General features: G+C 60.2%; 2 protein-coding genes and 1 long non-coding RNA gene across 5 annotated transcripts in view; 2 read left to right on the top strand and 1 right to left on the bottom strand.

The window, feature by feature from the left end:
* The first annotated feature begins 415 nt into the window (after positions 1-415).
* Otub1 (OTU deubiquitinase, ubiquitin aldehyde binding 1) lies at positions 416-8,828 on the top strand. The gene is made up of 7 exons (XM_005384653.2): positions 416-522; positions 2,524-2,585; positions 2,844-2,942; positions 7,737-7,855; positions 8,009-8,093; positions 8,191-8,385; positions 8,477-8,828. The coding sequence occupies exons 1-7, from the start codon at positions 465-467 to the stop codon at positions 8,672-8,674; spliced, it is 816 nt and encodes a 271-aa protein (XP_005384710.2). The 5' UTR covers positions 416-464; the 3' UTR covers positions 8,675-8,828.
* On the top strand, positions 2,949-5,334 carry LOC106148458. Its single transcript, XR_001233909.1, has 2 exons — positions 2,949-3,177; positions 3,961-5,334. It is a non-coding gene; the product is annotated as an uncharacterized LOC106148458 (long non-coding RNA).
* A 735-nt stretch (positions 8,829-9,563) lies between the features above and the next one.
* Macrod1 (MACRO domain containing 1) overlaps positions 9,564-26,691 on the bottom strand; it is a 140,043-nt gene continuing 122,915 nt past the window's right edge. The window contains exons 4-12 of one of the 3 annotated variants that reach the window (XM_013513963.1): positions 21,488-21,517; positions 20,765-20,824; positions 10,888-11,004; positions 10,506-10,627; positions 10,386-10,416; positions 10,215-10,288; positions 9,975-10,056; positions 9,866-9,900; positions 9,564-9,704 (exon numbers count right to left, since the gene is read on the bottom strand). In XM_013513963.1, coding sequence (XP_013369417.1) covers positions 9,896-9,900; positions 9,975-10,056; positions 10,215-10,288; positions 10,386-10,416; positions 10,506-10,627; positions 10,888-11,004; positions 20,765-20,824; positions 21,488-21,517 — 521 coding nt within the window. In that variant the 3' untranslated portion in view covers positions 9,564-9,704; positions 9,866-9,895. The remainder of the gene's footprint in view (positions 9,705-9,865; positions 9,901-9,974; positions 10,057-10,214; positions 10,289-10,385; positions 10,417-10,505; positions 10,628-10,887; positions 11,005-20,764; positions 20,825-21,487; positions 21,518-26,691) is intronic. The other 2 variants (XM_005384649.2, XM_005384651.2) reach the window with 2 other exon arrangements.

Below are 26,691 nucleotides of genomic sequence, written 5' to 3'. Positions count from 1 at the left end.
AGGGGGTAAAAAGCAGCAAGGCTGAGGTCAGGACACCCAGGGATGTCAGGATGGTGGCACCATTTCCTGTCTGCTGGCCCCATGTTCTGCACTGCAGGTACAATTGGGAGCAACGAGTGTGGAATCTTCCTACTAATCTCAATAGCACCGCCCACGTTTCAAACTCCAGTGAACAGAAAACAGAATTGGCTCTAGGAGGTTTTTTATCACTACTGGGACCTTTGGGAGCCTAGGAATTTGAAGCCCAGCAACAGTCGTTCGGGTTGAAGCGAGCCTGTCTCTCACAGAGCCTCAGGCACACAGGCCTGTGACTGCCATAGCGCTGGGCACCTGTCAGTTTACCACTGCTGAGGGTATCCCGTTGCCAAGGGCGTTGCCAAGGAGGGGCTGCGAGGATGGGCTCACTTCCGGGAGGAGGGCACTTAGTAACCCGGAAGCGGTCGGCAGTGCGGCGCTGTTTAAAGATGGCGGCGGAGGAACCTCAGCAGCAGAAGCAGGAGCCGCTGGGCAGCGACTCCGAAGGTACAGACGGAGGGGCGATGTCCGTCCCGGGCTAGTGGGGGCGAGGCCTGTCAGCTGTTCGCAAGGAGGTCGGGCAGGCAGGGTAGCCAGAAAGGAGCGAAGCGTGCGGACGGCCCCTTCACGCCTCCGCCGCCTCCCCTCCCCCTCACAATGGAAAGAGCCGCGGCCGCCGCGACCCCCGGGCGGGCGGGGCAGCCGAGGCCGCGGCTGTTCCCGGGCACTCGCGGGGCGGGGCCTGGGCCGCTCCTCCCCGCGCCCGGGCTCTCGGCGCCGGCCACACTCGCGGCGCCCAGAGTCCTGCCGCCTCGCGCCTCGCTGTCAGGAGGAGGCCGAGGTCAGGCCCAGCAGACTGCATCCTCCCGGCGGCTCGGGATGCCTCGGAGGCCTGAGTTGGAGGTGCTGCCGTTGTCTGCCCGAGGGGCTGCGACCTCCTTTTCCGGTGCTTTCCTCCTTTTCCAGGAGCTCCCCATTTTGGCCTGGCAACCCGTTGCTAGCTGCCTAGGCATTGTTTTTTAAACCCTGAGATGAATCTTTCATCTACCTCTTGCTGTCCTTTTCTGCCCGAGTTGGGCTCTGGGGACTGAGTAGGTCACCTGGGTGGGTGAGACAGCACTGTTGTAGGGCATAGGATTGAGGCTTAGCAGGGGTACTGGGATGGTCAGGGCCTAAGAGGGCTGACCTTAAAAGTCATTCCGCACACACACCCCACTCTAAGGAGGGAAACCCAAGCACCCTTAAGGGACTTGTTCAGGATCACATATATTCTCATCTAGATCAGGTAGGTAGATAGATACATACATACGTGAAAGAGACAGGCTCAGTGTGGTGGCACACACCTGTAATCCCAGCTCAGGGGAGGCCAAGGCAGAAGGCTTGTGAGTTTATGGCCAGCCTGGGCAACATAGCAAAGTCCTGTGTCAAAAAAACAAAAACAAAAAACCTCATGAGGACTAGAATTTAGGTCTTTTGCTCCCTCCCCAATGGCTTGCCCAGGGTAGGGTCTTAAGACTTAGTCCAACTTGGTGATTCTAATGGACTCTTAGTCCACTTACTATCATGAGTACCATGCTAGTTCAGTGCAGTGGTGTTATCCCCATTTTGCAGGTGAAGAACGGGCTCTGCAGTGAGATAACAGGAGTGGTGTGGTGAAAATCAAAGATTGGAATCAGACAAATCTGAGAAGTTTTTTTTATTTTTATTTTTTTAAGATAGGGTCTTGCTCTGTTGAAGCACTTCTGCCTCAGCCTCCTGAGTGCTGGGGTGTGCACCTACTTGCCTGGCTATAAATCTGGGTTTGACCACAGCTCCTTACTAGTTTGACCTTGGGCAGGTTACTTTCTCTGTCAGTATTTGTTTTGTTATTTGCAAAGTGGACATCATTAACAATGCCCAAGACAGCTGGAAGGTGAAGGGTGAGATCTCCAAAGTGCAGTGCACAGGATGTTCTCATCAGCCCAGGAATCCATCTCCTCATCTTACTTTCCCCAAGAGATGACCCCGCCCTACCCCAAAGCATTCCCAGACTGACGCACAGAGGAAGGGAGTGTCAGAGCCGGGAAAATGCACTTTGTGTGTGTGTGTGTGACCCAGGTCCTGTGCAACACGTTAGGCAAATTCATACTTTGTCCCTGAGCTACACCCTCAACCCTTTTCTTTTCTTTTCTTTTCTTTTTTTTTTTTTTGAGACGGGGTCTCACAATATTGCTCAGGGGTGGTCTCAAACTCCTGGGCTCAAGTGATCCTTCTGCCTCAGCCTCGTGCGTAGCTGGAACTACAAGTGTGTCACTGCACTTCCCTACCCTCTCATTTTAATGGTGAGAAAATGAAGCTCAGAAGGGGGAAGACTTTGCCAAGATTGCACAGTGGGTGGGGCAGGGTGTAAGACATACACATTCAGACTCCGGACCTGCTCTCCTCCTGAACTGTTTGTCCCTGGCCCAGCTGCTTGCAGTGGACGTAGCCAGACCCCACAGTAACCCTCGGCATTCTCCTTTTTTCTAGGTGTTAATTGTCTGGCTTATGATGAAGCTATCATGGCTCAGCAGGACCGAATTCAGCAAGAGGTGAGAGCTAAAGAGGGTGAGGGAGCCATAGCCAGCATCTGCATCTAGGGGAAGCCGCAGCCAGGCCTGAAGCCTATTTTCTGTCTGTACTTTGGAAGTCACTCCTCCGTAGATAATGCAACTGATAGTGTACGGAGGGGGTGGGAGGTGACTGTGTCATGGGGTGACGGGCCTAGTACCCCTTTTGTAGGCATCTGGCTGTTGGGCGTGGGTCATTCCGTGTCTTGCCAGAGCATGATGAGTTCATGCCTCCTGCAGATTGCTGTGCAGAACCCTCTGGTGTCGGAGCGGCTGGAGCTTTCAGTCCTGTACAAGGAGTATGCTGAAGACGACAACATTTACCAACAGAAGATCAAGGTGGGAGCCTGGCCTCGGGCCTGCCAGGCCTGTCTCTGGCAGTAAGAGTGTTGGGGACACCTGTCATTGCTAGTTCTTGAATTATGCAGACTCTGGACTCCAGAAGGCCTCAGTTCGGATCCAGACTGCTACTTAGCAGCTGTCTCCTTGGCAGGTCCTTCAGCGTCTGAGCCGTGGTGCCCTCATCTCTAGAATAGGGACAGTGACAACACCTCTCTGAAAGGTGGCTGCCAAGGTGAGGGAGGCAATGCTTATGTGGGTGGGGCCAGGTGTGGGCTGGGCAGGGGCTGAGCAGGCTGGTCTGGGGGACCACAGGGGTTGTACAGGGATAGGTCCCACAGTGGAGGGCAGGCAGTGGTGGGGAAGAGGACCCACAGCCCCTGCATGGGCCCCTTAAGCTGAGGCCTGGGACCTCCCACCTCTCAGTCTGCTAAGCAGAAGCCACAGTGTGACAGTGGGTGTGCAGACAGCATCCAGGAGGCACAGTGTGGGGATTCAGAAAATATTATTTTGGCACAGTACTAGGAATTGAACCCAGGGCCTTTGTACTGAACTACATCTGCAGGCCCTCATCCTCATCCCAGCCCCCTTTTTTAAAAAAATAAGCTGGGCATGGTGGCACATGCCTGTAATCCCAGGACTCTGGAGGCTGAGGCACGAGGATCATTGCAAGTTCAAGACCAGCCTGGGCTACAAAGTGAGCTCAAGGCGGGCCTGAATTGCATAGTGAGACCCTGTGTCAACTGAATAGCTAGCTAGCTAGCAATCTAGCTAGCTAAGTCACCCGACTTGGGCTCAGACTTGCAGTGCTTCTGCCTCAGCCTCCCAGAGCACAGGGATTACAAGTGTACACCACAGCACTGGCCTTTTAAATTTAATTCTGAGAGATGGTCTTATTAAGTTGCCCAGGGTAGCCTTGAATTTGTGATCTTCCTGCCTCAGCCTCCTGGGTAGCTGGGATTACACATGCACCATACTCCTGGTTGAAAATGTTACTCTTCCTACCTTCCTCTTAAAGATCGGAGATGCTTAGACCCTTCTGCCTGGAGGAGGGGCCTTCCTTCCAGTGCCCTGACAGGTAACCCAATGATTGAAACTGCAAGGAGGTCAGGTGGTAGATGAGGATGGCACCACAGTTCAGAAGCAACCAGATGGCAGTAGGGATTAGCCGTGTTATCACTCCATTTTTGCCAGAGTAGCCGGAAATAATGAAATTCCTGACTTTTACTAGTTGGCAGCTAATTCACATTTAGCATTGTGTCAGGCTGGGGGCCAGGTGTGCTCATTGGTAGAGCGCTTGCCCGGCATTGTCCAGGCCCTGCTTCCATACCAGCACTGCGGGAAGAAATGTGTGGGCCAGACAGCCCTCCTGTGGCCCAGATCTATGGTCTGCTCTCACCTTTGCTCAGGGTGTTTGGGATTTTCACAGCAGGCCCGAGGGCAGTTGAGGGCATCAGCTTTGAAGCCCAGTAGATCTGGGATGACTGGAGGCCTCCATACTCCAGCTGTGCGGCCTGGAGCCATGCGCTGAACTTGGAGCCTCTGCTTGTCTCTGGCCAGAAGTGTCCCCTGGTTCATGGCAGGTGTGGAGCTGGGTTGGGGGTGGGAGGTGCCGCTGAGCTGCTGATCTCAGTGCTGCAGTGAGGGTGCAGGAAGCAGTAGGCTCCTCCTGTTCTTTGCAGCAGGTTTCCAGGCCTTGTCATGGTAGGCCAGCAAGATGGTCCTTGGGTTCTTCCCACTGAGTTGGTCAGCAAATGTCTGAGCATCCAGAGCTGGCCACCTGCAGGAATCTGCCTTAGTGGCTGTAGTGCCCCATTCTATCTGCTGTGCCCGAGCCCACCTTACTTCCCTGGGCAGTGAGACAGGGTAACCCCAGAGCCCGAGCAGCTCTGAGGAACAGGCCTCGTGAGGATTTGTAGGGTGAAGGGCATTAGCACTCTGCAGCGTGCTTGGCAGAGCATGCACTCAGAGTGACTGTGGTAGCAATATTTCAGTTTCTTTGAAGTGACTGTGTTGGTCATTTTAACATTTCGAGCATGGACTATGGTCCATATGCTGGTGAGGTACTCAGGATGGAGTGATGCCTAAAACTGACAGAACTCCTGATCTCAAAGCTTACAGCACAGAGTGCATGACAAGCCAGGGCTGGGGATCTAGCTCAGTGACACAGTGCCTGCCTGGCAAGCATGAAGTCCTGAGTTTGATTCCTGGTACCAAAAAAAAAAAAAAGACATAAGCCAAAAGGGAGCTAAAAAGGCTGATATGTCAGGAGGTGGTACTGCTGTAGACAGAAGTAAAGTGAGAAAAGGAGCCTGGGAGTGGAAGGGATTGCAGTTTTAAATTGAGTGGAAGCTGACAGTGAAGGCACACTTGTGTAATCCCAGCACTCAGAGGGCTGAGGCAGGAGGATTGCCAGCCTAGACTACAGAGCAAGACCCTGTCTCAGAAAAAAAAAAGAATGGAAAAAAAAAAAGGGTGGGAGGTGAAACCTTCCTGAATAGGTGGTGTTTAAGTTATGAACAGAAGCTGGTAAGGCTGCTGGGTGTGGTGGCACACATCTGTAATACCAGCTGTGATACCAGCACTTGGGAGGCTGAGGCAGGAGGATTGTTAGGAGTTTGAGACCAGCCTGGGCTACAAAGTGAGCTCAAGGCCAGCCTGAACTGCATAGTGAGACCCTGTCTCAAAAAGACAAAAAAACCAGAAAAGCTGATAAGGGAGTGCTCCTGAAGAGGACAGTGTGGCATGGTGGGGAGAGGGGCTGGCTGGTGCGAGAGTGTGTGTGCGTGTGTGTGTGTGTGTGTGTGTGTGTGTGTGTGAGAGAGAGAGAGACAGAGAGACAGACAGACAGACAGAGAGACAGAGAGAGAGAGAGAGAGAGAGAGAGATATGCTCTTACTGTCTTACTGCCCGGGTGCAAACACTCCAAGGCCCAGGAGACAGGGAGAACTAGGTGGTGAGGGGCAGGTGGGTGTGAGCTGGGTGAAAGGAAGAAGCTGGAGGGAGAGGGAAGGGGAAGGCAGCAGCACCCTCAGGTTGGGCGATGCCACGGAAACCCGAGTGAGGAGCAGCTGCTGGGTTTGGCTGGCCAGTGCTGAGAGGTGTGGGGGCCAAAGCAGAGCTCAGGACTGCACTTTGGGTGAAGATAGACACTGGGGTCACTTAAATTCTCAACACTGATGTCACCAAGGTGGAAGCTGTCCCAGGCCTGAGTAGGGCCGAGCAGGCACCTGGTGCACAACCCACAGGCTTGTGTGCACGTAGCAGGTGGGCACTGAACCTGAGTGTGTGCCATGCTGTCTCCCGGCAGGTGCCCATGGCATCTGAGGAAGGGTGCAAATGTGCAGTGGCTATGGTGGCGGACATAGAGGGGATGGGGCTGCGCAGCCCAGCAGGAGAAGTAGCCACGCAGAGGGCGTGCAGCAGCAGTTCTGCTGAGGGGCCAGGCTGGGGAGGGCTGGCTTTGATCCTCGAAGCTAGGAGGGCCTCTGTGACTATGGCTGTAGCAGTAGCCTTCTACAGAGGAGACCAGAAACAGTTTTGCTGCAGAGAAGAGTATTGGGTGATAGCTGGAGCAGTATGTGAAGATTTTTCTTTTTCTTTTTCTTTTTTTTTTTTGGTTGTGGTATTGAGGATCAAGCTTGGGGCTTTCTACTTGTTAAATAAGAGCTCTACTGCTGAGTTATGTCCCAGCTCTGAGTTTTGCTTGTTTTTGCCTTTGGGTACTAGGTAGTGAACCCAGGTCCTTCACACTGAGCTAATCCCTGGCCCTTTTAAAAAATTTTTTATTTTGAGGGTCTTGCTAAATTGCCCAGGCTGGGTTTGAATTTATGATCCTCCTGCCTCAGCCTCCCAAAGTGCTGAGATGATAGGCGTGCAACACCATACCCAGGTGAATTTTTTCACTTTTTACAGCAAGACCTGAGCTGATTGTTTATATGCAAGTAGTCTAAACTAGTAGGGAGAGATAAGTTGAGAATGGGGAGGGCACACTTACTAGACTGATGTCCTTGAGCCCAAGGGAGAGGACGGGCTGGTACAAAGTAGAGGAACAGCTTAGGCAACAGGCATGGCCGAGGGGCAGATTGGGAGGAAAGGCTGAGGGCAGTGCACCCCTCAGGCGGAGGAAGTTCTCAGTGTGAAAGGAAAGGTCATTATGGGGGTGGTGCCCACTCCGGGGATGGGGGAGGCCTGTTTGCCAGGCAGCGCGTGGGGAGATAGAAGCAGAAGGTCTGTGTAGTTTGGGAAGGAGGGTGGGAAGGGCTGGAAATGGCACTGCGAGAGAGGGCTGGGGCGCGCCGGGGCTGGGGGGACCTCCTGTCTGGCTGGAGGTGGAGCTGCCACTGGCCCTGCCCTGACCTCCCCTGCCACTCTCTGGGGTTAGACTGGATAAGCCACACTGGTCATGGACAGATTCACCCGTTTTTTATTGTTACTGTTTTTCCTGTGCTGGGAATTGAATCAGGGTCTGGCGCATGCTAGGCAAGCAGTCTGCCACTGAGCTGCACCCCAACCCCTGCCCATTTTTATAAGCAAACAGCCTATAGCCCAGTGGCAGTGACCAGAGTGGCTGGTGACTACTTTGGTCACTTAGGCAGCCAGTTTGTATGTCAGTGCACAGCTTCCTGGGGCTTTTGAGGGCCACTCTGGGAAGTGGGTGGCAGGCAACTCCCATCAGCACAGCTGGAGTCAGGAGCATGGGTCAGCCAGTGGCAGCTGCCGCTTGCCATGGTGTGACCTTTGTCGAGTTCTGGCCTGATGTTGAGGAGCTGGGGGCGGGCTGTCTCTCCACAGGACCTCCACAAAAAGTACTCCTACATCCGGAAGACCAGGCCTGATGGAAACTGCTTCTATCGTGCTTTTGGATTCTCCCACTTGGAGGCGCTGCTGGATGACAGCAAGGAGCTGCAGCGGTGAGGAGGGCGGGCGGAAGTGGGGCTCCTTCCTCCCTCTTATGTCAGCCAGTCTGCTGGGCTCTTGCCTGGGGCTTGTGTGTGAATCGGGGTGATCTTGTCCGAGACCAGACAGTGCTGGTTGAGGAGCCCATGCTGGCCTCCCACCCACAGGTTCAAGGCTGTGTCTGCCAAGAGCAAAGAGGACTTGGTGTCCCAGGGCTTCACTGAGTTCACCATTGAGGATTTCCACAACACGGTGAGCCAGGCCTGGCTCTGGCTGGGGGGAGGGGTGCTGGCCGGGTGGGTCCAGCCCTGCGCCTCCCTCACCATGGCCTTCATCCCTCTGTGGGCAGTTCATGGACCTGATCGAGCAGGTGGAGAAGCAGACCTCTGTAGCCGACCTGCTGGCCTCATTCAATGACCAGAGCACCTCGGACTACCTGGTGGTATACCTGCGGCTCCTCACCTCGGGCTACCTGCAGCGCGAGAGCAAGTTCTTCGAGCACTTCATCGAGGGCGGGCGGACTGTCAAGGAGTTCTGTCAGCAGGTGCTGCCCGGGCCCCTCCCTCTTCCCTTGCCCGGGGTGGTGGTGGTGGTGGGGCAGCAGGCGGTGGGTCTGATCCGCGCCTGTGCCACAGGAGGTGGAGCCCATGTGCAAAGAGAGCGACCACATCCACATCATCGCACTGGCGCAGGCCCTCAGCGTGTCCATACAGGTGGAGTACATGGACCGCGGCGAGGGCGGCACCACCAACCCGCACGTCTTCCCCGAGGGCTCCGAGCCCAAGGTCTACCTTCTCTACCGGCCAGGACACTACGATATCCTCTACAAATAAGGCTGGCCGGCCACTGCTGCCTCCCCGCCTGCCTCCCCTCTGCCAGGCGCTAGACATGTACAGAGGTTTTTTGTGGTTGTAAATGGTCATATTCACTCCTGCCTTTCCTGTCACATAACCTTCCATGTTTTATTAAAGGGGAAGCTGGTAGTGAGCCGTGTGTGTCCATTTCCCTGCTCTGCTGCTGCCTGCTTGCTGGCTGCCGTATGCCTGGCTGCTCCTTCCCCCTTGGTGGGTTCCCCTAGTTTTCTACCTGTCAGTCCTAAGCTTTCCCAGTAGGAGCACTTTTGAGGTCACTGGGGGGACCTGTCCTGAGACTTGGAGTTCTGTCTTTAAAGCCTCCCCCTGCCTCCTCAGTGGGCCCCAGGCTCCCCACATTTGAGGTCCCCCTGTAGGCCTACCTCTGCCCAGCTGTCCTGGCCATGCCCTGGCCCCTAGCTTCCTGCCCCCAGCCAGGGGTCTACACGGGGAGTCCTGGGAGGACAGGGCCTGTGGGATGGGGCTGGCTCAGGGCAGGAGGGGAGCTGGGCCCAGGTGGAGGCACCTGGTATGGGAGGGGAGGCTTTTGTCCTCAGGTGTAGGCAGAGCACACCAGTTTCCCTTCTTCCCCTGCCCGAGGCCCCTGTCTGTGCCTGCTTTGCACCCCTTTGCTTGGGCCAGCTTGGCTGTGCACCGCCTGGCGATTGCCTTTACCCTCACCCCCAGCCCACCCCCCACCCCAGCACATGCAGGGCTCCAGTTGCTCCTTGGGGGCAGGCCCTCAATAAATGTCGAGTGCTGCTGCCCCTGGCTGTCTGGCTGTGCCTCCACCCTCCTGGTTCACCCAGACCTCTGGCCAGTCCCTAAAGCCCAAGCGCCCGTCCCAGGGGGTTAGTCAGAGCTCAGCCAGTGGGAAGTGCACCGCGATGTTTATTTGGAGGCTCCCGTGGGGCAGGACACTGAGGAGAAGCTGGAGTGGCCCAGCTTGCCAAGCTGCAGGCTTCAGGGACTTCTCAGAGCTGGGAGTGGGGTCCTGCAGGCCCACAGGGATCTGAGGGCAGAACAGAGAGGTTAGAGGAGCCACGGCTTCGGTAGCCTCCCAGGCTGCCCCTCCGCCGCCCCCTCTGCATGGGGGCGAGCGCAGCGCCAAGGGCGAGCCGTGTTAGTGGCCAGATTAGTGTAGGCGGCCACGCGGGGCCTGGCCCTGCTTACCAGTCCTGCTCAGGCTGGGCTGCGGGAGCCTCAGGCTGGAAGGCAGAGGAGAGTGAGCACCGCCCAGGGCTGGCGGGGCGGGGCGGGGCGGGGCGGGGCGGGCACCTACCCATGGGGAAGTAGTGCGGCAGCCGCTGCCGGTAGATGTCCTCGTCCTTCTCGAGAAAGACGCAGATGACCAGCCGGTCCACCTGTGCCGGGCTCGGGTCAGCCTGGACGGGACCCGCCTGCCTGGCCCGCACCCGCTCCCGCCCTGGGTGAGGCGGTCACACCGAACCTGCCGCTCAGGGCTCGGGCTCAGGGCTGTGCGCCCACCTCCCCGCCTGCCCCGCTAAGAACCCGGCCCCACCTTGTCCTTGTGCTGCTCCAGCCACTCACGCAGCGCCGTCAGCACCACCTCAGCCGCGGCCTCGTTGGGGTAGCCTGGGGCAGGGGTGGGGACCGGACCGCTGAGTCTAGCTCCTGCCCAGCCCGCCCTGGCCCGGCCAACGGCCCGGCCCTTCTCCCAGGGCCCACTCACCGAACACACCGGTGGAGATGCAGGGGAAGGCCTGTGCGGGGAAGAAGGGGCAGGGACATTGTCACTCCGCGCCCCGAGCACCCGTCCGCCGCGCCGCGCCGCCCCTCGGCCCGCCCTCACCGCCGAGCGGAGCCGGTGCTCCAGCAGCAGGTCCAGGCTGCTCAGGTAGCAGCTGCGGAGCTCGGCAGCCTGGCTGGCGCTGGGCTCTCCGTGCGCGATGGGCCCCACCGTGTGGATGACGTCTGCGGGGGGCACGGGGTCAGAGCGCCTCTGTCTCTGTCCCCGCGGCTTCCTGGGCTGGAGGGGGCTGGAGGGACAAGGGCCCACCCTTGCATGCACATGGAGCCCTGCTGCGCACGTGCACGGCCCGCAGCTCCTCGCGCGCTCCAGCCCCTTCCAGAGCCCTGGGGGTAGGGCCCTGGCACCTGTGGTTAGCAAGTACGCCTGCGACTGTGGCTGGGCCGCGCCGCGCCTTCCCCTGGGCCCGGGCGTCGAGACTCACACTTGGCCGGTAGGCGGTAGCCGCCCGTGATCTTGGCCTGGCCCGTCTCGCAGTTCTGCAGGGTCCGGCACTCGTCGGTAAGCAGGGGCCCGGCGGCCCGGTGAATGCAGCCGTCCACTGTGGGGCAGAGGAGTGAGCCGCGGTTCCCAGCGTCCCCGACCCCGCTTTACCCAGAAAGCTGAGCCCCCGCCACCACCTCCATTCCCCCACCCCCATTCCCCCACCTCTGCTGAGAACTTCCAGGCCCAAGAAGCCCCTCCCTGGGATGTACTCGGGCTCCCGGGGCACCACTCTGTCCCATCACCCTCGCCTGGTTTCACATCTGGGGAAACCGGGGTACAGAGGGGCTGCAGTCCTCCCTGGCGCGGGCAGCGCGGGGCGGCCAGCAGGGGGCGCGCTCAGCACGCCCTGCTCCTCTTGCACGGCCGGCCCTGCGCTGCGAAGCTGCCTTTCCGGCTGCGGCTTCATAGCTGCGTAGCCAGCAGACCTCAGCCCAGGCCTGAGCGCCACGTGGACCCATCTGCCCAGGCAACGAACTCCCCAAGCAGCCGTATCAAGCGCTAGCATACGGTATATTTTACAGACGAAGAAACTGAGGCCACCTCGTTACAAGGGGCAGATCTGGTAAGGGACCTGATCCCACCTCTTCTAGCTGCTTCCCTGGGCTGCCACGGAGGAGCCTCTCCCAGGGCCCTGGGGCGGGCAACCCCAGAGCCCTGCTCCTTAATGAGCTGCCTAGTTAGGGCCTCCGGCTTAACTGTTGCCAGGCTCAGGCTTGTTTACCTGAGCAGGGCGCTAGGTCTCCAGAGCTACCCTGGGGACCTAGGCCCAGATAAACAACTCATGGGCAGATGGCTCAAAGGTGACCTGGCCCAGGCAGGCTCCTCACAGCTGCCAGACAGTCCTTTCCTCTGGCCTTGAGCCCACTGTCTCATCTGAATAATGGGGACCCTCTAGAGGAAGAACAGAGGTGACCCCTCTCTGGTAGCTCTGATGGGGCCACAGGCCTAGAGCAGAGGCTCCCTGCCACAGCTGCCTGGTGCTGGGGTGCAGGCCTTGGGAAGGGCCACCGATTCCCCATTGGACAGATGCACATACCTCCTCCAAAGTCCTTTTTCCTGTGCCACCTCCCTCCAGCCCTCTGCACAGTGGCCTGGCCCAGGGACACCAGTTGGCCCAGCCCCGCTTCCTTGGGTGCCCTGTGGGGCCCAATTAGACCTCATTCTGCAGCTTTGCTTGGAGCTGGCGCCAGGTGACTTCCCAGTGTGTGTAGAGGGGCAGAGGCACCAGGGGACCCCTGGGGGTGGCTCAGGACCATACCCCCAGCCCCCTGGCCTCCTGCTTTCTGCTGCAGGGATAAAAGCAGCTGCAGCCATGTGAGGAACTCAGGGAGTGACCCAGGCAGGGAAGGCAGGTTCTCAGCAGAGTGCTCCTGGGGACCCAGCATCGAGTGTGACAATGCAGGCTGGGGAGCTGGGCAGCCTGAGTTCAAATCCCAGCTCTGACAGCCACCACTGTGTGACTCAGGGCCAGGCATTCAGCCTCTCTGAGCCCAGAAGCACTGCCCTCCTCTTGCAGTGGGAAGCTTTTACCTTGGTGCTACTGGGGATAGAACCAAGGGCCTGGTGCAGGCTAAGAAGGTGCTCTACCACTGAGCTACACCCAAAGTCCCAAGTGAGTTCATCCTTGTAAAATGCTTAAGCCGGTCCTTGACTGGAGTGGAGGTGAAGCCAGCTGTCCCTTACTCTGAGCATGTGGCTATGGCCCAGGGGTGTGGTGTGTAGGACAGAGTGAGGGGAGGTGGGGTGCATGCGTGTCCGCAGTCTCCTGGCACCCAGCTGCCCGTCGGCTCCCAGTGCTACCCGCCCTGCAGGCGACCTTGGCTGGCTGAGTGGGGGGAGCTGCGGAAGTGCAGCTGGGTGAGATCTGTGTTTCAGGGACTTAATGTTTCCTGCAGCAGTGGACAGGCCTGCAGCCAGGCCTTTGGGGCTGACCTGGGGGCACCAGGGAGATGGAGAGAATTGGAATGCTGTGCGTGGAGGCTTTGGGCTGGATGTCCCAGCCGTCTCCACACTGGCGCTAGGGCCGGGTAAGTGACTGCTCTGCAGGCGCCCGGGGGAGGGGTTCTCTCCATCAGAGATGGGCTCAGGCCCTGGCCTCTCCTGCCCACAGACCGTGTCAGCACACACAGACCCTCCTGCCTGCCTGGCCCTCCTGTCCGCACAGCCTTCGGCTCCCTCCCTCCTTGATGCAGCGGGGGTCCTGGCCCAAAGCGCCCCCACCCTGCATACTGCCCACCACCCCCAGTCTCAGCTGAGGCCAGATGTCACCCTGTCCCCTGACCTGGCCCCTGGGGCTGTCCAGTGGGAGGCGAGCTGTCCCAGATTCCTAGTGTTGACTCAGCCCCACCACCAAAAGCCCCCAAAGCCTCCAGCTCCATCTCACCCCAAGTCAGCAGAAAAGCTGGGGACTCTCCTGGGAGACCGAGCCCCCCTGAGTGGTGCAGCTTTCTCAGATGTCTGTCTGCTGGGCCCCAGATGAGCCCTGCCACCACCCACGCCAGCAGATGCCCTCCCGCCTCCACCTTCAAGCTCCGCTCTCCGCTCCCGCCCTCAGCCCGTGCAGCCCACAGCCAGGCACTGCAGGTGGAGCCTCTGTCCCAGCGCTGCCCTTTTTCCTCCTTCATGGAAGAAGAAACTGAGACACAGAGAGGGAGATGGCTCAGGTCGCACAGCTGGAGTGTGGGGTCTGTCATGCTCGGCGGCCACCTGACCCTATTTCCCTGATCCCAGGCTGGCTGGCGTTGGCCCCTCTTCTGAACTCTCTGGGAAGGTTCATGCCCACTTCAGTGAGCACCTCTTCGCTGCCAGCCCCCGAGCCTGTCTGCGTCCTCCACCCGCATCTCTCATCTGGGACCCTGATCTGTCCCTGCTGCTCAGCTTCCCAGGGTCCCACCCAGCAGAAGCCTCCCACCTTCAAGCTGTGTGCTTCCGGCTCCTCTCTGGATGCCGCTGCCCTCCATGCCACACCCTCCCCTAAAGCCCAAGCCTCACCCTGGGCTCAGCCCCTCCCTACCTGCCCAGGTCACAGAGGGGCTTCAACCACACTACACCCACTGTCTCTCCAGGGAGGACATGCAGGAAGGAAGCCAGGTGCCCAGGGCCCCGCAAGCCCCTGTGCAGAGGCTGAAGGCAGGCAGGCTCCAGCGGGGCCATTGCCAAGGTGCGGCCGACTCGCTGGCTGCTATTTAGGGTGCTGTAATATTCATGAAGGAAAGATTAGATATTTAAATTTATTCAGCAATAAATGCGTCTCAGTGGGGGAGCATTCCTCACGCTAAACAAACAAGCAAGCAGGGGCTAATTAATTATTTACAGGAACACGAGGAACCTGTGGCCTGGGGAATGAGAGGGCAGCTGGGGCCTTGCCAGAGGGCAGGACACTGGCCAGCCTCCGCCTCCAGCACCCCGTGGGCCTGGCCCCTCTGCACCTCTTCCAGGATTTCTCTTCCCAGAAATCCTGGCCACAAGATGACGGGTAGCTTTGGGCAAGTGCGAGACTCAGAACCAGGTCTCAAGAGAGTCGTGGGGAGCCCTGACACAGGCTGGAGAGTGGCCCAGGGGAGAGGAGCCCACGGGCCCAGAGGAAGGAAGCAACTTGTCCACGGTCTCATAGTCAGAGGCGGAGCTGAAAGGAGGCCCACAGGGTAACCCTGGTTTCACAGGAGTAGAGACAGAGGCTCAGATTTCAAGTTGCCTTCTTTGTTTGTTTGTTTCTGTTTTTCTTCCCCTACCAGGAATTGAACTCACGACCTTGCACTTGCCTTGCACTTGCCAGGCAGGCGCTATGCCGCCGAGCTAAATCCCCAGCCCCGAGACAGAGGCTCAGAGGCAAAGATGCTTTTTCCGAGTCACACAGCAAAGTCAGCGGGGGCTGTGGATCCTTGCCTAGGCAGCTCTCATCCCTGCTAAGCCTTCCGGGGCCCCTGTGATCCCCAGAGCGGGGAAGAGAGCAGGGCGGAGGCCAGCCGGCCTCCCCAGGGTCCTGGGCTGTGCCGCCTCTGAAATGAACTGGCTGGGGCCTGGTGCCTCCAAGGGTAGAGAAGGCCCAGACCTCTGAGACACCAGGCCAGATAGTGTCCTAGAGCCAAGTACCCCCACCTGAGTTCTTCCAACTCGTCTCTGAATCATGCTCTTCTCTCTGTGCCTCAGTTTCCTCCTCTGTGTAGCACGAACTGGTACCTCCTTGCTTGGGCTGGGCATTCAGTAAGAGACTTCAAAGTGCCCTGTGCTCGATCACGCCGTCACCCTCCTTTTACAGACAGGGAGGTCCAGGCTTAGCCACAGGCTCCACAGGCAAGAGCTCGGGCCTCTTGCAGCTCTCACGGCCGTTTGCAGTGGGTGGCAGGGTGTGCCAGCCCTGTGGCCCTTCGGAAGCCCCGGGCCTACTCCTGGACCTACGCCCTGCCTGGACCAGGCATAGACAACAAGGAAGGCAGGAGGGGCCGCATCAGAGAGGCCGTGGGGAGACATAGGGGTCGAGGCTTTGGGACCTGTCTGCACCTGGACACCTTGCCTTGTGACCCCTGCTCGGGGACAGCTCATACCAGCCTTGGCTTGGCCGCAGCCGGCGTGATAGAAGTGCTGAATGCTCGAGCGGAGATGGGACACTGAGTCCCTGAGAGGGTCCCAGCAGTGTCGGGGCACACACTGAGCCGCTCACCCCAGGCTCCCACCTCAAGGGCAGGCCCAGCCACAGAGGCTGGCTGGAGGACTGTGTCCACTTCTCTCCCAACCCCGGCTGTGCTCTGCCTCGCAGGCCCTGAGGCTGTCCCCAGAACCGCTGTGCCATGGCCCACACCCTCTGGTCCCTCATTCAATCAACAAACTCACACTGGCCCCAGCTCTGTGCCAGGCTTGGGCTGGGCCCAGGGTGGGTGCAGAGCCCACCCTCAGCAGGCCCCACCCTCGAGGGCCAAGGCGGGTGGGCGCCCCAGGGAGAAGATGGATGGACGACAGCTCCACGATGTGATCTGAAATTCATTACGGGGTGAGATCAGCTCCTTAAATGGGGATTTGAAAACATTAGGGCTTCATTATGTACACAATGGCAGTGCCTCATTCATCATGCAAAAATCACTCCCGTTATTAAAAATCCCTGTGGCAGCTGCATGCAGGGGCTTGGTGGCACCTTGCCTGCTGGGGGCAGGGCACGAACCCCACAGGCCTACTGGCCTGTGTTGGGGCCATGCGGCGTGGGCCAGAGTCCCCACAGGGACTGTGCCCCATCATTCCTCTCCTCAGGGAGGGCCAACTTCAGGGGATCACAGTACCAGGGACTTGGCGCCTCAGTTTCCCCATCTGCAAAGTGGAGATGCTAAGGGTGTGTCCTGGTACACTGTAGGGAGGGGACAGACTTGCCTGGCCCTGAGGCTGCACAGAGTCTGTCTGCCGTTAGTACTGGCACCAGTGTCCACGGTGACCAGGCAGGGTGGCAAGGAGGCCGTGTCACGCCCCTGCTCACACACCTTGTGGTACCAGGGAGCACAGCGCCCACGCCTCAGATCAGCCTGTGCTTAGAGCAGCGCGCTGCCCTCTCCTCCCCACCCCCGCTGACTCCATGCCTGGATCACGGAGGGTGCTTGGCCCTGTGCGCTGCAGCTCCTGGGAGAAGACACCCAGCTCAGTGTCCCAGCGGTGAACTGGGAGGAGGAAGTAGAGCTGGACAGGAAGGAGGGGACTGGAACTGGGCCCTGGAGCGGGGGGGGGGGAAGAGGCAAGAGCAGAGCCCTGAGTGAGGAGAGAGGAGGTGGGAGGGAAGGCTGGTGGCTCAGCAAGGGTGGACATGGGGGGGACAGGAAGGCCCAGTGGGGTCTGGAGAGGACTCCATGCTGTGGGCTGTGCGCTGCTCCCTTTCCATGCGCCCTCCCTGTGCCCCACAAACCCCAGTCTGCAGCCCCGGCCAGGACGCACACAGCCTGAGGCGGCGCAGCCAGGGCAGCCAGCTGCGCACTCGGGCTCCAGAGCGCTTGAGTGGCCCAGGGGCCGCGAAGGCCACACTACCTGCCACACAAAGTCAGGGCGCAGCTCAGCACAGCAGGCTGGATGGGGCTTTTCCCGGGCCGTGGGAAGCCAACATGGGTGACAGGAGATAGTGCAGGGCAGGAAGGCCAAGGCCTCACTCTGGTCTGGGTGCCCGGAGGACACTAATCCTCGGCTGCCTGTCCAGGAGCAGAGGAAGGGGTGTTGCAGGTGGGAGGAGGAGGAGAAAAGAAAGGGAGAAAGAGGAAGGTGCAGCCGGGCGCAGGGCGGCAGTGTGGGCGTGAGGAGAGAGGAGCGTGCTGGTCGCAGGCACAGGCAGGGCGGCCTCGGTGAGGCCTGGGGAGAGATGCTGCCGCGCTCGCCCAGGCTGTGCCCTCTCTGCTCTGCATGTGCCTCTGAGGAAGCCAGACAGCGCCACACAAGGGAAAGTCCAACACCAGCACCACAGGCCGGGTCTGCTGCACCCCAGCACTGCGGGCAGAGCCCGGGCACACACACAGGCCCTCAGTCAACAGAGGCAGGGTTGGCTGAACAGAAGGTACTGGCCAGGAGGGAGCAGTGGCAAGAGGGCCAGGAGCTCTCAGGCACGGGAGCAGCAGGGGCTAAGGCCCTGGGCCAGGGAGGGCTGGAGGGGAGCCCGGGCACACCTGATGCTGATGCTGCCCACGAAGCAGGTGAGGGGGGGCCGGCCCTAGGGGGTGTGGCTGGGGGCGGATCCCAGGGGGCCACCCTACCTGCCCTCACCCTCTCACTAGGGACTTGCCTGACCCCACCCTGCCCAGCCCTGGAGCTAGTCCACCAGGCGCTGGCCCGGCCGGAGCAGAGATGGCGGCCACGCAGGGAGAGGAAGGCGGCCCTGAATTAATCTGTCACTAAAGCTTGGCCGTGGCAAGCGCAGTCATGATTTAGATGAATAATTGAAACGCTCCGATACATTTATTATCCCTTTAGTGCAAAAGTGGCAGAGAAAGACGAGGGGTAATTGAAAAAGAGCGCACAAATCTCCCCGAGAAAGCCGACTCCTTATCGCCAAGTAAACATTTCAGTCCTAATAAACAGGAGAGACGCGCGTCAGGGCCCTGTCGATTCCTAGTCTGATTTAGGACCCACCTCCCTTCTTACCATACAATAGGAGAGTGTTCTTAAAATTTTTTTTATTGCGCCAATAAAAGGCTTTCCAGGAGGGAGGTAGGAGAGGAATGGGCCTAGAAGGCATCAACCAGCTGCCTCTGGACATTAGGCTTCCCAGTAGCAGATGCCATCTCTCCTTGGGGCCCTCTGCATCCTACTGTACCTGCAGAACTCCTATTCAGCCTTCAGAGCCCAAATCCAGCGTTCTATTTAATGAGAAGCCTCTTACCAAACTGAGGCCCTCAAAGGACCTCAGTCTTGATTCCCAGGCTCAGCAGAGCCCTTTAACTCAGAGAGAGCCTGGATCAGGATGGGGTTTCCCCAAGACACACTATGTTGACTTCAGCCTTGCATGGTGGGGGCCCAGCCCCAGAGTGAGGCAGGCCCAGGAGTCCTATACCCTCAGGATTAAGTTCCTTTAGCCCCAGCAGTCCCTGGGAGCTGTCACTGAGGTTGGGGATGCCCAGCTTCTTGGGGCTGCAGCTTCCTCTACCTACCCTGAATCACCATGGCTTGCACCCAGCCCCTCACGATGTACCCCAGCTGCTCACTTGGTGTGGGGGCCCTGAGCTGCCAGAGCTGCCGCTGGCGAAGCTGAGATCCCCGGGCCCTGCTCCCTGGTTGGCATAGTGCTCACGGAGTGGTGGTCACAGAGTGGTGCCCTGGACCCCTTCTTGGGGAGGGGATGGCAGGGGTGGAGATGGGCAGAAAGGAGCACCCATAAAGCACAAGTGTGACCCAGCGATCAGCGCCAAGAAGGTGAGCGAGCTGCGTGGGGGTGGGGCAGCTGCTGTCACCCCAAGGGTGTGGCCAAGGGACAGTGCTTGTTCACTGCATGGGTGGGGATCAGTGGGTGGCCAGTAGGGGAGATGGGGTACAGGCGGGGTTTGAGCCCTGCCAAGGAGCCTTGAGGGCCCCGTGGGGATCCCAGGGTCTGGGCAGAGTTGGGGGACACTCCCCCTCCAGCCATGTTGAGGCTGGGGACAAGGCGGCAGGGGACACAGGTGGCAGAGGTGACGGCAGGAGAGGTGGGCCCCAGACTCCGACAGCCTGTCCCGTCCCCACCACAGCCCCTCCCCGCCACTCCACCTGTTCCAATCACATTAGCAGAGTGACAGCCCCAGGGAGCTGCTGGAGGAGCCATAAATCTCCCAGGCGTTAAAAGGCTGGACTCCGGGCCCACTTCCTCTGGGTGTCTCGGCTCCATCCATCTCCACGTCAGGCAGGCCTCGAGCATGGGCTCCCCCACCCCTCCAAGGCCGTGAGGGACGGGGCAGGGGCATGATGGTCCTGCTGGTGCTGGGCTCTCCAGAGCAAGGTCACCAGGCCATCTACGGGCCACTGCCTGCTCTGCTTACAGCCTTGAGTGCTGGCCCTGCACCCTCAGCACAAGCCTTTCCCTTGTAAGCGCACCCCCACCTTTGCCTGTTGTTCTCTCAGTCACTCAACAGTCACCGAGCACCTACTGTATGCACCAGACCCAGTTCTGAGAACACACAAGAGCAGGGTGAGGGCCAGGGCCTGGGGGCCCCTCTGAGAAGATGGCCTCAAGGAAAGACTTGGAGAGGGTTGGAAACACCCAAGAACATCCGTAGGAGGAGCGTTCCTGGAAGGGGCAGTTGGTGCAAAGGCCCCAAGGCACACACGGGCCCAGCCTGTTCCTACAGCTGCAAGGAGGTGGGTGAGGGGGGAGTCCATGGGGAGGGAGGGTAGTCTGAAGGGCTCTGGTGGGGGCCCTCGTGGGCCGTGGCGAGGACTTTGCTCTGAGCAAAGTGAGGGCATCAAGCAGAAGAGGTAGGACGAGCTGACTGGAGGCTGAGAAGGCCAACGCCTCTCTCTGATCCTCCACCTTCTCAAACTCTCAAATGGGAGGGCTAAACCCCAGCTCCCCCAGGTCTCTGATCTGCTGAGCCCCACACTGCCCATGCTCTCCTTCATTTCCTGGCTTTGCCTGGGACTCCCATCCCTCCTGTCACCTCCTGTCACTGCAGGCTGCTCTCAGACCCAGCCCGGGGGCCAGCTCCAGCGCCTGTGACCCCAGCCCCAGATCACTCTGTATCATGGTAGGTGACATGGTGAGCTCGGAGGGCGGGGCCAGGCCCACCTGTGCCCAGCGCGTGTGTCCTGATGCCCCGCTCGGGCCCAGCGCACTGTGGGCGCTCGAGCACAGGGTGCTAACAAGTGGATGAGGAGCGAAGCTGTGGGTGGGCTATGGTGACGGGTGTCGGCGAGAGGCAGGTTTGGAGAGGGACCTAGGCTGCGGCCCATCTGTGGGCCCACAGTCCCCTTCTGGGTGGCTGTGACCTCCATGGGGACAGCTAGAGGAGAAGGGGGAGGGAGGAAAACATCGGTAGCCACAAACAGACCCCCATCCTGCGTCCTGGCTGGTCACCGACAGCTCTTAACGCTGCTCTTATTTATTCCTGACCTCCACTGCCCCTTTTATTTTTCCCCCTTTTAAAACCTGGCCTGGGCCCCGCCACCGCCACTGTAAACACGGCCCCCGGGATTTATCCGACGGCGCATTAACCCCTGCCCCTTGGCACACCAATCATCCCGCCGCTGCCTGTGTAGACAGCGGCTGCCTGGCCGGCTGGGGCCTGGGGCTGGGGCCGGGGCTGTGTAGCCAGGCTGGGCGGGCTGGCAGGGAGCTGCTGGGGTCACAGATGCCCCCCTCTGACTTCCTGCTGACCCTGGCCTCCTACCTGGCAGCTGAACCCAGCTGACCTCTGACTTCTTGTTGGCCCGGCCCTCAGGGTGGCCAGCTGACAACAGAGAACACATGAATGTCCTTGGGGGCTTAGCAGCTGGCGACGTGGCTCCCCCGACTTTACAAGCCCCTGTACTGGCTGCAGCACCACCTTCGAGGCTCCAGGGCAGGGGAGACAATAACCACCCTCACGGGTAGAGAAACTGAGGCCAGTTGACACAGCGCTTCGGGGGGCCACAGGGCAGGAGGGGCAGGACTGGCTTTTCCCAGCACACCTGGGCCCCCAGTGCCCTACAGTCAGCGAGCAGGACCCCTGGGAGGGCAGGAGAGGGTGGAGCCCACCCTGGGCACCCGGTGCTGATGGGGCCAGGCCTGCCAGCCAGGCCTTCAGCTTTGGCTATGGTTGCAGCACGTGGGGCCTGGCTGAGCTGATAGGGGCAGGCAGGAGGGAAAGGACAGAAAGCCAGGCATGGCGGGGCGCACCTGTAATCCTGGCACTCTGGGAAGCTGAAGCAGGAGGATCAAAAATTTGAGCACAGCCTGGGCAACTTAGAGACTTAGTGAGACCTTGTCTCAAAATAAAAAGTAGAAAAGGGGCAAGGGATGTAGCTCCATGTGAAGGCCCTGGGCTCAATACCCAGTAACAACCCCCGACAAGGACAGGCCAAAAAGATGTGACCAACCTCTCTGCCCCCCAAATTCAGGAAGGTCCACTCACCACCTCCACCTCCGAGCAGGGAGCTGTTGGCTGCAAGAGAGAGAGAGAGAGGCAGTCAGTAGGGAAGGGGCTGGGGCAGGTGCCGTGCAGGGGAGCGGGGTCTTGGGGTGACTGTCAGCTGCCCCCCGGCAGGCCCAGAACCCTGGGCTCTCAGACTCTAGCTACAGGGCCTCCCAGCTCCTGAAGCAGGAGCAGGAGCAGAGCCAGGTGACCGGGTGGGGTGGGAGAGGGGCGGGGACTCTTCGCGCTCCTCAGGGCCTGAGGTTTGTAGGGTGGAGGGGACGGGGCACAGGGGAACCACCAGGGAAGCAGCTGCCTGTGGGGGCCGTGGCGGTGGAGGACACCCACCGTTTGTCCTGCTGCCCGTAATTCTTTGGTCCGCGGTATCCCACGAGGCCCAGCAGAGCCTGGCCTGAGGCAGGGATGGGGGTGCAGGTAGCCTGATCCCTGCCCTCGGGCTCACACCTGTGAGTGTGGAAAGTGCTGCCAGGGGAGCTGTGAGGACATGAACAGGGCTGGGGCTGCGTGGCAGAGACAGCCATATGGTGTGCCGCGTCAGGGCCCGGCACGGTGTGACTCGGGGCACCCGGGCCTCAGTTACCCCAGATGTGCAATGGGCAGCAGTGCCATTCCTTCCAGGGTCCATGTGAAGGGGAAGGGCGAGCGCACCCCAGCTCTGGCCCTGACCCCAGGGAGGGCCCTGACTCTGGCATGGACCAGAGGCGGTGTCACCAGGCAGTGCTGGGCTGACGGCCGCCGCTTTCCCAGGCGGCTCTGTCCATCCCACTGTGTCCAGCTGGCTCCCCTCTCACTTTCCACATGGCTGACATCCTCACCCTTGGCCCTGCCTGGGCCCCTACTTCCGGTTAAGGTCTGTGCGCTGTGAACTCCTGGGCTCACCAGATGGGGTGTGGCGCGCCCTGGACCCGGAGCTGCGCAGGTAGGCCTAGGTTCTGGCTCCCAGGCCGGGTCTCCAGCTCCTTTCACGGCCCCGCCCTGGCCACACCGGTCAGGGCCCTTCCCACATGCAGGCTGCGCCCTGGGCTCTGTGCAGAAGCCACAGACGCTGCTAAGTGGGGTCGGGTGGCTCTGAGTGGCTGGTCTCCCAGACCTGACAGCTCTGCGCTTGGGGAATAATTAATTCCACAGCCCGAACACCCAGGGCTGCAAGTTGCCATGTTACTTGTGAGATTAATACAAGCAGCTAATTAAGATGGAGAGGCGAGGTGCGGCCGGGCGCTCCCTGAACGAGGGGGGCGGCCGCAGGGAGGTGGGAGAAAGGCGAGCTGAGCAATGGGAGAGGGGACCGCAGGGGTCCTGGGCAGGCTGGGAGGTGCTGGCTCTGCACGTGGTCTCAACCTTTCCACTGACCGAGCAAGAGGCTGGCCAGGCACAGACTGAGTACTTCAGGCAAATGATCCCACTTATCACAGTAAGGCCATCAGCCAGGGGCTATTGTCCCATTTTATGGAGAAGAAGACCGAGGCCCAGAGAGGTGGAGGCCCATGGTGGCAGTGGCAGGGTGGGAATCAGGTCTGTCTCACTCCAAAGCCAAACCATAATGAGGAAGGCTTGGGGTGCGGCCGAGGAACTGTGGCACAGCCTGCCTGGGCCAGCAGGGGAGGAGGGGGCACCTCAGGCCCCGGCAGTACTGCGGCTGCTGGAGCTGCCCTCTGCAACCCTCCCCGCCTCCCCCCAGCACCTCTCTCTCTTAATTAACACCGGCTGCAAACGAGAGCTGGCTCTGCTCCGGGAGGGCCCAGTGCCAAATGGGTTGGCAGCGAGCCTCGGAGGGGCGGCCGGGGAGGGGCACTGACCCACTACTCTGCAGGCCCCTGCCAGACAGGGCTGGTGCCCCCACCTGCCTGGCACCCCAGGCCCCACTGTGTGTGGCCTCGCCGGGCACAGCAAGTGGGGTGAGTTGCCCTGGTGCCCACCTGGCTGTGGCCTGGGGGGGCAGTCAGGTGGCCTCATCTGCCAAGGTGGGAAAGAGTAGGCGAGGCCCAGTGCCAGGGCCCTGAGGACCTCGCCCGTTATCTTCTCCCAGCGACAGGGAGCTCCTGGTGGCCAGACGTAGCTCCTCAGCTCGCTCTCCCCTGGTCCCTGTCCTCCTCTCCCCGGGGACTTTGACGTCTGGCTGTAGGATACCTGCAGCCGGCAGGGCTGCCCCAGGGTAAGAGTCTGGGGTCTTTGGGGAGGACTGGGAAGGGACACCATGAGGCTGTTCCTTCGGGTGGCTGCCTAGCTCTCCTGCCCAGAAGAGGACAGCGGTGGCCCTTCCTGTCCCCAGGCCAGAGCTGCCTTAGCCCAAGCCCCTCTCAGACCTTGGGCTTCCACGTTCTCCCCTCCTGGTCCCCTCCCTCAGGCCCTGCAGCTTGGCTGAGGGTTAAAGTCACAACTGGTCATCAGCCCTGTTCTTCGGATGCCCCCAGGGAGGGACTTGGTGGTGGGGACATGGGGCTGACCCAGCAGGGCTGGCTGCAGTAGTCCCTGGGCTCAGAGTCCAAGCTGCACCTCATGAGCCAGCCGTACTCCACAGTCCCAGATCTCCCCCAGGAAGTGGACTTTTTGTTTTGTCTTGTTTTGTTACTCAGGCTGGCCCTGGAGTCCTGGGCTCAGGCGATCCTCCTGGCTCGGCCTCCTGAGGAGCAGGAACCATAGGTGAGTGCCACGGTGCGGAGCCTTCACACGGGCCTGTGAATTCTGCGGGACCTGAGTGAGCCCTGGGGCTGGCTCTGGGGGCTGGGAGGGGCTTGAGGCTCATGGGCTTGCGAGGGGTGCAGCTTCCACCAGTGTGCCCAGCCTGGGAGCTGTCCCGGGTCTGCTCACCAGCCCCGCACAGGTGAGGAGACCTCTGCTTGTGGACACATCGGCACCCCACCGAGCTGCACTGGCCCTGACCCAGCACTGCCCTGTGACCTTGGGGTGCTCTGACACCAGGCACTGCCAGTCCTCTGAGGCCCTTCCCTGCCCCTGCCCTGCTGCTCCTGCAGTGTCCCCAGCCCCGTCTCCGCCTGGCTCAGGCACTGGCTGTCCTCGCAGGCCAATGGGTGGGTGCAGTCTCCCCAGACTGTGCCCCAGCTCCTGGCCTAGTTAGGCACTGGCAGGTGGCCACTGCCCAGGGAGTGGGAGAAAGCCAGACCCGAGTGCTTGGCAACTTTCACTAAAGGTCAAAGGCGGCCTAGGAACAAGGTGGCACCCAGTCCCTGCCTCACGCTCTACACAAAACTCTGAATCCAGTGCCCCCTGTGTGCAGGGCTTTGCTGGGCAGTGTGCGCAGAGATGGATGGCACACGTCCCGGCTTCGGGGCCCAGGCTCCATCCCAGGGAGGCGGCTCTGAGCGGGGCTCCGGGAAAGGCCAAGGTGGCACCACGTGGCACAGGGTGGGCAAGGGCCTGAGGGGACTCAGGGTTTCCCCCAACAGCATGAGGAGTCCCAAGGCTGGGAACTAGGACGGGGCAGGCAGAGAGGGGCAGAGCGGCAGTGCTGGAGACATGCGCACACCTCTTCCTCCTCCCAGGGCCCCGGCTGGTGCCCTTCCTGCTCCTGCCAGGCAAGATATCATCGAAAGAACGCACTGGGCATGGCGGTGCACACCTGTGATCTCAGCACTTTGGGAGGCTGAGGCAGGAGGACCAAAAGTTTGAGCCCTGCCCAGGCAACTTAACAACTTAGGGAGAACCTGTCTCAAAATAAAAAATAAAAAGAGCTGGGGTGTAGCTCAGTGGGAGAGCCCTTGCCTAGCATGTGTGAGCCCCTGGGTTCATTCCTCAGCACTGTGAGAGAAAAGAAAGTAATTTCTTGTAACATCGGGGGGAAAAGGTGTACGTTTAGATCAAAGAATGTATTTTAAAATGTAATATTAATAATTTGTCTCTATACCCACAAAGTCATACGGTGTCATTTTCAGTAGTGTGAACAGGGGCTACGGCCGCAATGCCCCGCCTAAGTTGGCCGCACCCCTGGCTGGGTGGGAGCTCCCCTGGCTCGCCCAGAGGAGAGGAGAGGCCCCTTCCTCAGAGGACAGGGCCCTCACAGTGCTGACCCAAGCTCCTAATCTACCCCCGCTGCAACGCTTCTGGGGTTGGGATGGAGCTCAGCTCGCCTTGCACACACTGGGCCCTCAGTGATCCCCAGAACTGCAAATAATAATGATAATAACAATAATGATAATGATAACCATCCCCATCTCCCAGTGGGGGGCCTGGGGAGGCCCTTTGAACCTCAGTGACAAAAATAAGCACCCCCTTTTCTCTCAGGATAAGAAATGGGCCCCTAAAGTCTCCAAAATCATATCAGCCCATCTTTTTATCCTCTTTCTCTGTCCCTCCTTTGGCCACTCTGCAGGCACTCAAGCCTGCCCCATTCCCTCCGGCCCCAGAACCTTTGCACGGGCTGTGCCTCTGCCTAGAAGATCCCATCCCCATCCCAGGAGCCAGCACCAAGAGGGATGCCGACCTACCTGGGGCTACCGCAGGTCCCTGCCACAGCTTCTGTGGGCCATCCTGCCGCCCACGGAAGTGGCTCCCTGGGTAAACACCCCCTATACCCTGCGCCTTCCATCGAGAGCTCCCGCGGAGCCTGGGGCACAGCAGGTGCCCAGCAACGATTTACTGAAAGCTCCAACAGGTGACAGATTGTGCCCAGCTCCCGCACCTGCGCTCTCTACCGCCCAGATCAGGCCTCAGGAGCAGGACCGAAGGCGGGGCGTCCATGACAGGGCACAGGGGCTGCTCAAGGGCAGTGGCAGGAGGCCCAGTGCCTCCCTCTCCAGCTGGGGGAGCTGCCCGGCTCTTCCCTGACAGGAACAGAGTGAAATCCTGCGGGTCAGAAAGGACAGGCAGTGAGCAGCGACCCGGGGAAAGCGCTGAGCAGGGTTCCAGCCCGGGAGAGGCTGGGCTGCGGGCAGAGCGGTGACTTTGCGCAGGCACAGCCCCTGGGTGCCCCGGTGCTTCCGCCCCCACAGCCGGTCCGCAGCGCGCACACCTCCTCCGGGCTTGGCTTGCTGGAGCAGCAGCAGCCAGGCGCCAGTGGGGGCTGCTCTCCCCTCCTCGGCCCCCAGTTCCTCTCACCTGCTTTCTCCACCCCCTGGGAGCCGGGTCTCGGCTCCCTATCATCAGACAAGTCCACGCCCCACCCCTCCTATGTGTGAGGTGCTGGCATGCAGATGGCCAGGCCCTGCTGGCACAAGATTCATCGGCAG

This window comes from Chinchilla lanigera, unplaced genomic scaffold (assembly GCF_000276665.1).
Source record: "Chinchilla lanigera isolate Chin_1 unplaced genomic scaffold, ChiLan1.0 scaffold00021, whole genome shotgun sequence".
In the NCBI taxonomy this organism is placed as follows: Eukaryota; Metazoa; Chordata; class Mammalia; order Rodentia; family Chinchillidae; genus Chinchilla; species Chinchilla lanigera.
The sequence above is the reverse complement of the archived record's forward strand: the minus strand, read 5'-3'. Positions and strand labels throughout refer to the sequence as shown.